The 9,170-nt window shown below is 44.8% G+C and overlaps 1 protein-coding gene and 1 pseudogene across 10 annotated transcripts in view; both read left to right on the forward strand.

Annotated features, from left to right (window-relative positions):
- The window catches only part of FBXL2 (F-box and leucine rich repeat protein 2), a 116,360-nt gene that overhangs the window by 100,940 nt on the left and 6,250 nt on the right, over positions 1-9,170 (forward strand). For 4 of the 10 annotated variants that reach the window (XM_037736035.1, XM_037736034.1, XM_017521711.2 and 1 more), the window contains 8 exons: positions 2,526-2,594; positions 2,694-2,789; positions 3,006-3,132; positions 3,275-3,349; positions 5,220-5,350; positions 7,450-7,510; positions 8,288-8,332; positions 8,839-8,895. In XM_037736035.1, coding sequence (XP_037591963.1) covers positions 2,526-2,594; positions 2,694-2,789; positions 3,006-3,132; positions 3,275-3,349; positions 5,220-5,350; positions 7,450-7,510; positions 8,288-8,332; positions 8,839-8,895 — 661 coding nt within the window. Of the gene's footprint in view, positions 1-2,028; positions 2,118-2,525; positions 2,595-2,674; positions 2,790-3,005; positions 3,133-3,274; positions 3,350-5,219; positions 5,351-7,449; positions 7,511-8,287; positions 8,333-8,771; positions 8,896-9,170 lie in introns of those variants that run through there. The other 6 variants (XM_037736038.1, XM_037736037.1, XM_037736036.1 and 3 more) reach the window with 3 other exon arrangements.
- On the forward strand, positions 4,122-4,273 carry LOC119470075 (annotated as a pseudogene).

A 9,170-nucleotide genomic window follows, 5' to 3' on the forward strand; every position in this document is an offset into this window, starting at 1 on the left:
TTTTTTTTAGACAAGGTCTAGCTCTGTTGCCCAGGCTGGAGTGCAGTGGCACAATCTTGACTCACTGCAGCCTCCACCTCCCAGTGGAGGTTCAAGTGATTCTTGTGCCTCAGCCTCCCAAGTAGCTGAGACATGCATCACTATGCCTGGCTAAGTTGTGTATTTTTAGTAGAGATTGGGTCTCACCATGTGGCCTAGGCTGGTCTCAAACTCCTGACCTCAAGTGATCTGCCCACCTTGGCCTCCCAAAGTGCTGGGATTACAGGCACGAGCTACCATGCCTGGCTGAGATTAAGCATTTTTTATGATTTCATTTTATATTCTTTTTTAGCTTAGTTTCTATAACTCTTCATATGTTTAGTCGTTGTTTTAGAGTTTATTGAATACATCTTTAATTTACAACAGTCTACCTTCATATTGTATTACATAACACTTCCATTTCTTCTCACTTCGTCTTTATGCTATTGTTGTCGTACATTTTAATTCTAATTACATAAACTCCATAATAGATTTAGTATTTTTGTTTAACAGTCAATTATTTTTAAGAGATTTATTTATTTAGTTATTTTTATTTATTTATTTTGAGACAGAGTCTCACTCTGTCAGCCAGGCTGGAGTGCAGTGGCATGATCTAGGCTCACCACAACTTCTGCCTCCTGGGTTCAAATGATTCTTGTGCCTCAGCCTCCCAAAGTAGCTGGGACTACAGGCATGTACCACCCCACCTGGCTAATTTTTGTGCTTTTGGTAGAGACAGGGTTTCACCATGTTGGCTAGGCTGGTCTTGAACTTTTGACCTCAGGTGATCTGCCTCCCTCAGGTTCTCAAAGTGCTGGCATTACAGGCATGAGCCACTGCACCTGGCTGGTTTTCATATCTAAAAGTTTAACTTGGATCTCTTATTTTCCATGTGTCTACATAACATGTTTATTTGTTAGCTTCATAGAAATATAGTCTAGGCAATAACATTATAATTTTTAATGTATTTGTTCTTTCTGCTATTTGTGTCAGTTTAGAGTAGGTTTTAGTAGATTACATTTTCTTTTTATTATGGATATATTTTCCTCCTTTGAAAACATAATTTTTTGTTCAATGCCAGACATTGTGAATTTTACTTTGTTGGGTGCAGATATTTTTGTATCCCTGTAAATACTCTTGGGTTTTGTTCTGGGATACAGTTGAGTTCATTGGGAATAGTTCCTGTTAGGTCTTGTTTTTAAGATTTGTTAGGTTGTATCAAAGCAGTGTTGAGGACTAATCGTACTCCACTCCTAAAGGAAGACTCTTCTCAATACCCTATGCCCCCAAGAAATGTGGCATTTTTCACTCTATCTTGGTAGAAATGGACACTATTCCTTGCCCTGGGTGAGTTCTGGCTACTGTTTGCTTTGATGCTTTTTGTTGATTCTTATTCCCTGGCCTTGGGCTTTGGGTAGTTTCATCACATGCATACACTGATCAGTGTGGTACTGAATTCTTGTCGTTGTTGTTTTGGAGATAGACTCTCACCGTGTTGCCTTGGCCGGTCTCAAGCTCTTGGGCTCAAGTGATTCTCCTGCTTTGGTCTCCCAAAGTCCTCGGATTACAGGCATGAGCCATCGTGCCTGGCCTGTACTTAAGTCTTGAAGGGCACCCTCCACAGATCTCTGTAGTTTTTGTGGCATTGTCTCCACTCCCATGCTCTTGTGAGATAACTCCATCTGCCTGGGTCTTCCTAGACTCTCAGCCCCATCTCTTCATCTCTGACAGTGCATCAGGCTCCAGCTTGGTTCCCCCTCCCTGTACCAGGGCAGGTTGGAAGGAGCAAATAAGGGTAAGGTTAGGTTTTGATGGCTTTGGGGTATAGCATGAAAGGGTCAGGACTCCATCCCATATGTCAAAACCGTATTTCAAATTGATGGAGATGACTTGAGCTAGTCCTTGATGAATATGTTAAGCACTGAGTGAATAGGGGGTTTTAATTTGCTGCTTCTGACCTTGCTACCAACCCACAGATCAATGAGGAAGTTTCTCTTCATGACTGAGTGTCCTCACCAGTAAAATCAGTGGGTCTTGATACTGATTGACTGCTGACTTCTATCAATTGCCAGAGATGGTTTCTCTGGAAAGGCTCTAGGGTAAGCAAGTGACAGCATGGCACAGTACAAGGTTTGCCCCCTTGCTTCAAATTAATTTTTCTGTAGAGCAGAGGGAGCAGGGTGCTAGGCCTCTGTTCTCATGATTTGGTGATGACACCAAGCTGCAGGTGAAGGAGAACTGATTGATAGGTAGTCTAGGACCCTGCTTCTCAAAATGTGATCCCCAGACTGGCAGCAGTGGCATTACCTGGGGTTTTCCTCGAACTGCGGACTGGCAGGCTCCATTCTAGATCTACCGTCAGAATCTGCACTCTGACAAGAACCCTAGTTGATTCTTACATGCTTTAAAGTTTGAGGGAGCGCTGTTCTAAACGTCAGTGGTTTCATGTGCCCTCTGGTGGCTGTCCAGCAACTTGCAGGGAGCTTTAAAATGTTTTCTCATTTTAGGACCTTTGCACAGAACTGCCGAAACATTGAACATTTAAACCTCAATGGATGCACAAAAATCACTGACAGGTAAGTAATGAAGATTCGCTGGTGACTAAATAGCCATGGGGAGAGTGACGGGAGAGAAACGGGGTTGAAAATATCTTTAGTGCGCCTGCTCTTTTTCAGCACGTGTTATAGCCTTAGCAGATTCTGTTCCAAGCTGAAACATCTGGATCTGACCTCCTGTGTGTCTATTACAAACAGCTCCTTGAAAGGGATCAGGTAGGAGTGCCCACTGTTTGTGGTCAAGAGAAATACCCAAAGCTATGAACGTTCTGGAAGCCTTCCTAACTGTCACATTGAAGAGGGAAGTAGGTGACTCCAAGAGGTCCCAGGCATGGTCTCCCCTGAATTTCTTGTGATGTCGTAAGCTCAGAGTTAGTAATGAACTCTCTACAGGAGAGACTGCACATACGTTTTTGTTTCTTGTTCTCTCAGTGAGGGCTGCCGAAACCTGGAATACCTGAACCTCTCTTGGTGTGACCAGATCACAAAGGATGGCATCGAGGCACTGGTGCGAGGTTGTCGAGGCCTGAAAGCCCTGCTTCTGAGGGGCTGCACACAGGTACCCGAGCGTAGATACAGCTGTGTGTGTTACGTGTCAGGTGTGGACACATCATTGGGGAGGTTGCTTTTGCATTTTTCTTGGTGTCCCACTGTTCCCTCACCTGGATTCCAGCTGTCTTTTGTTTCCTCTCTCCACTCAGTTAGAAGATGAAGCTCTGAAACACATTCAGAATTACTGCCACGAGCTTGTGAGCCTCAACCTACAGTCCTGCTCGGTAAGTGGTATGCCTTCCTCAACGCCATCTGCTCTGTGCTCTCCCAAAGCAGTGTGCCCCGAGTCTCCCTGCAGCCCTCCAGGCAGCTGAGATGGGCTGTGTTGCCACACCCGGATTTTTCATCCTGAGTCCTTATATGACCTACAAGTTTGTCACAAGATGGAAGAACAGCAGCAACCAAAAGGAATCATCCTCAATACAAAGCCACTGACATCGCCCCTAAAAATAACATAGACCAGGTGTGATTTTGGTGAATCGAGTATTAGGGACACTATCGAGGAATGCTGTGAACTGGTCACTAAATAGTTGTAAGACCTAACAATTTCATGATAAAATCTCAGTGTCTTTTTCTTTTTAACTTATAAATTGAGGATGATGACTCTTCTCACGTTGTTTCAGTGGAAAAAAATGAAATAACACATGTGAAAATGCTTTAAAAAATAAAATGGGCCGGGCACAGTGGCTCAAGCCTGTAATCCCAGCACTTTGGGAGGCCGAGGCGGGTGGATCACGAGGTCAAGAGATCGAGACCATCCTGGTCAACATGGTGAAACCCCGTCTCTACTAAAAATACAAAAAATTAGCTGGGCATGGTGGTGCATGCCTGTAATCCCAGCTACTCAGGAGGCTGAGGCAGGAGAATTGCCTGAACCCAGGAGGCGGAGGTTGCGGTGAGCCGAGATTGTGCCATTGCACTCCAGCCTGGGTAACATGAGTGAAACTCCGTCTCAAAAAAAAAAAAAAAAAAATTAATTAATTAATTAATTAAATAAAATGCACCTGGCAGGGGAGATACCATGATCACGAAGGTGGTTTTCCCAGGGCGAGGCTTATCCATTGCGCTCTGGATGTGCTGACCCCATATGTGGGAAAGTCGACTGCATAATTGGTGGTAGTGGGGGACTGCGTTCACACTTTCCCCTGGTTAAAAAATAATGAAAAAAATAAAACGCATATGCAAGAGTAAGGTGTCGTTTTCATCAGGATATTAGCCTATTAAAAACTGCTGGTCCTTCTCCACTGCCATTGCAAATATTGATAACGGAGAGGATGCTTGCTGCTTCCTACCAGGTTTTCAAGGGGACGTAGATTTTGAGAAAGGTAAGGGAGACCCTGGCATTTGGCTTTAAATGAATATATTCTAAATCTTTAGAGTCTCTGATGGTGGGAAAAAAACCAGAAACTATATTCTGGACAAATGTTGACCTTATAACCTGGACTATTCAAAAATAGGACCTTGACTTGTGTGTAGGACAGCATTGGCAGGTGGCTTGAAGCATAATGTAGATGTACCTGTGTATTAGTGCATCAGTTAGTCTGTTTAAGTGAACATACTATTTTGAATCTTCATGGCCAAATTCATAACATTCTAAGGTATTAATAATTTCATGATTTAATTTTCCTATTGTCTAAAACGTTTGATGAAATATAAATATACATATGTATATTATAAATATCTAAAGCATTAATCTGCAGAAATCCAACCAAATATTAATATGTCACCCAAACTAGGAAAGTCTCGTAAGTTCTTTAATCAGATTTTAAAATTATGCATTTATGAATTTTATGAAAAATCTATATTTTGATGACTAGTGAGGGAGAAATGGAATTTTAAACTTTTATTCTCCATTCGTAATAACAAAAGATCTTACTTTTTCCTGGATGCACGTATCTTATCTAAAATTGCTAGAATATTTTAAAGCTGTGCAGAGATAACACAAGTACGTGTCTGCTTATTTTGTTGAAGTTATTTGGATAAAATGCTAGTACTCACCAAAATTAATTGAACAGCAGCAGGTCTTCTGCTGCTGCTCCTCTTTGAGTACCGCGCTCATCCTGTGACTTTTCTTTCTGTGCTGCCTTTCCTCAGCGCATCACAGATGAAGGTGTGGTGCAGCTCTGCAGGGGCTGTCACCGGCTGCAGGCCCTCTGCCTTTCGGGTTGCAGCAACCTCACAGACGCCTCTCTTACGGCCCTGGGTTTGAACTGCCCACGACTGCAGTGAGTACACCGCACTTTTTGCTTTGCAGCTCAGGTTTCGCGAGTTAACCAAGAGGGCTTCCGGCAGGAGGGGATAGGCTTGCCAGGTAGTGGCGGTGGAGGCAGCAGCTGTGTGTTGCTGGCTTTTGTTGGGTAAATTGGGGTGAGACAGTGTGTAAATCCAGTTCACTGCGGGATGTACTGGGAGAGTATAACATGTCTACCACAAGTGAATCCAAACCTTACTTTCTTAATGAATGTTCACCTCATCCTGGTATTTCTTTAAGCATCCCAGTGAGCACATAGTGAGCAGAGCGATAGCCTCACATGCAAAGGACATGAGCTTCTCCTCTAGACCTGCTGCCACACGGACAGAATGGGGGAATATCATAATCGCCTTCTTGCTTAGCTTCTTCCCCAGTAGGGAAAAGGGTTTGTTTTTAACAAATAATAATTTAGGCTGGTCACGGTGGCTTACGCCTGTAATCCCAAACTTTGGGAGGCTAAGGTGGACAGATCGCCTGAGGTCAGGAGTTCGATACCAGCCTAGCCAACATGGCGAAACTCCATCTCTACTAAAAATACAAAAATTAGTTTGGCGTGGTGGCAGGCACCTGTAATTCCAGCTACTTAGGAAGCTGAGGCAGGAGAATCACTTGAACCCAGGAGGCGGAGGTTGAAGTGAAAGATCATGCCACTGCGCTCCAGCGTGGGAAACAGAGTGAGGCCCCCATCTCAAAAAACAAATAATTTATATTCTGATCTTCTAGGTAATAGATTATCATTACCAGCTATGAATATTAAAATTTTAACAATAGTAGCAATAATAGTTTGACCTCAGAATCAGCAACTTTAAACTCTATCCAAGAGGCAGCAAAAATGATACTTTTTTTTTTTTGAGACAGAGTTTCGCTACTGTCGCCCAGGCTGGAGTGCAGTGGTGCCATCTCGGCTCACCGCAACCTCCGCCTCCCGGCTCAAGTGATTCTCCTGCCTCAGCCTTCAGAGTTAGCTGGGACTACAGGCATGCGCCAGCACACCCAGCTAATTTTGTATTTTTAGTAGAGATGGGATTTCTCCATGTTGGTCGGGCTGGTTCCTGACCTCCCGACCTCAGGTGATCCACCTGCCTCAGCCTCCCAAAGTGCTGAGGTTACAGGTGTGAGCCACCACCGTGCCCAGCCAAAAGAAAAGATACTTTTTAAAAATCTCTACTTTCCAATGAAACTGACCCATTCCCATGCTCACATCAGTTCTATATCTTTTAAGAATTATGTATTTCTCCTTTTACCAATTTTTTTTACTGTTACAGAGAAGGTTCTATATCATTTAGATATTTTTGGTTAGTAGGAGGAATTTGGATGATCAAAACTCGTCAGAAAGAAGGTCAAAATTATTGCTGTAAGGGAGTATTTACCTTAGAAATGTTATTCATGCATCCATCCCTATTGAGAATTAACTTATTTTTCAATGTCTACAAATTTTTAAAAAATCCTTTAGGGTACCTGAGAATTTCCATAAATGCAGTAAATCCCAAGATGATTTTATTGAGAAAAAGCTCATCTTAAATGTGTTTACAAAGTGAACAAGGCTGGGTGCAGTGGCTCATGCCAGTAATCCCAGCACTTTGGGAGGCTGAGGTAGGTGGATCACCTGAGGTCAGGAGTTTGAGACCAGCCTGGCCACCATGGTGACACCCCTTTTCTACTAAAAATACAAAAATCAGCTGGGCATGGTGGCAGGCACCTGTAGTCCTAGCTACTTAGGAGGCTGAGGCGGGAGAATCACTTGAACCTGGAAGGCAGAGGCTGCAGTGAGCCAGGATCCTGCCACTGCACTCCAGCCTGGATGGCAGTGTGAGACTCTGTTTCAAAAAAAACCCCACAAATATTAGAATAATATTTAAAAACAACATGCTGGTATAGCAGGAAGATTTCTGGATTTACTCTGAAGTTTGGAATGGAACTGCAGGGACTTGGGCACGTCACATTCCCTAAGGGCTGTTAACAGAAGCAAGAGCATGTCAAAGAGCAGACAAGACTCGCGTGTGCATCGTAAAGTATGTGTTTCCATTATTCACCAGCTGGTAACTTTTTCTCCCCTGTATACTTTCTCCTCAGAATTTTGGAGGCTGCCCGATGCTCCCACTTGACTGACGCAGGTTTTACACTTTTAGCTCGGGTAAGGCATAGATTTAAAGAATAGAACCAAACTGTAATTCACCTCCCGAATTCCAAGTGACTTGGAATGGTTTTGAGTGTGCAAAAAACTACCTTCAGAAAAGACAGGCACAAAGTGGAGCCAAGCCCCTGGGGTGCGTACTGTAGTTTTTCCAGTTAGCCAGAAATCTAGGGACGTCCTGTAGAGTTCTGTAAAGGGTCTGGGCCTCACGCTTGGTCAGGTGGGTCAGGTGGGACAAGCCTCCTCCTGGCAGGAGACTCATTTCCTCATAGGGACCCCAATGTGGCCTCTCAGCAGTACCCCCTAACTGGGCTGTACTCTGCCCTTTGCCCTGCGAATGCTGACCACTGGGGGCCCCTCTGGACCTGCTGCCAGGAGCCCATGACCTCCTGGGGCTGTTGATGCTCTCTGCCACCTCCACCCAACCCCACAGTGTGGCTTAGCACCCCACATCCCCAGGCCTTCTCAGAGCCAGGTCTGTGGCTAAAATATCCCCGCTGATGTCTGCGAGCACTGGGATGGTTGTAGACAACTCTCTTTCCTGGCCAAGAGAAGGAAATGCAGCCAGAGGCAGCCCTGTTCCCAGTTCCAAAGCACTGTGGTTCAAAAGACAGCTGCTCAGAAGTGCTGGTTTACTGGGTGGCTTTAGAAACAGAGCATACTTCTTAATGGGTGAGAATAAGGACACTGGGCCAGTACTCAGAGGGACAGGGCAAGCCACCATTGTTGCCCTCACCACTGGCTTACATGCGGGGTCTGTCTTGTGGACTCTTCCAGAATTGCCACGAATTGGAGAAGATGGATCTTGAAGAATGCATCCTGGTGAGTAGACCCCTGACAGCTCTGCAGGGCAGCCTGCTCCCCGGTGCCTGCCGGCTGGTGCGGCCCACCCAGAGACATCCCGAGCCTCCTGGATCAGCTGGGGTGGCAGGGCTTGGAAACCTGTAAGGCCGAGGCATTGGATGTGTGAGCCTTTGGCTCTTCTCAGTCCCCAGACTGAACTACAGAAGAGAACAGGATAGCTCCATAAAACAAGCTTGCATGTCCAGTGATGGGGCGACTCCAAAGACAAGAGTCCTGGGAACGCTCCTTGCCCACTCCCTCTTTGTCCCTTGCCCTAAGCCCTCTTACGGCACCAGAAGAGAGACCAAAGAACAGTTTTGCATCTCTAGAAGCGCTGGTGAAGAGAGGAGCTCCCAGCCCCGGAGTGTTTGAGATGAGTTTTTAATTCTCTTTTACACCTTTTGATTCTCATGTTCAGGAGAAGCCAGGATTAGGTATTAAGTTCTGGTGTGGGAGCCACACTGACACAGCGTGTTTCTCTCCAGATAACCGACAGCACGCTCATCCAGCTCTCCATTCACTGTCCCAAACTGCAAGCCCTGGTGAGTCTGAGTTTCTGTGACATTATTCACCTGTTAGAGGTGAACGCCCTCCTACCACAGCAAGAAGCTGTTTGGGTTCTCTTTCTGTAAGGTATCATCTCTGTTGATTTCAAAGATCAATAGATCTGGGCTAACTTGGGAGGCAAGGTATCTAAATGATTACTGCTTTCATTGAATGTATAGTTTTAAGATTCCCTCCCAAAAAATGTCCAGTTCCAGTGGTTTCATTGGAGAATTCTACCAAACATTTAAGAAATTAACATCTTTTTTTTTTT

The sequence above is a fragment of the Cebus imitator genome, unplaced genomic scaffold, assembly GCF_001604975.1.
Source record: "Cebus imitator isolate Cc_AM_T3 unplaced genomic scaffold, Cebus_imitator-1.0 Scaffold21, whole genome shotgun sequence".
NCBI lineage: Eukaryota > Metazoa > Chordata > Mammalia > Primates > Cebidae > Cebus > Cebus imitator.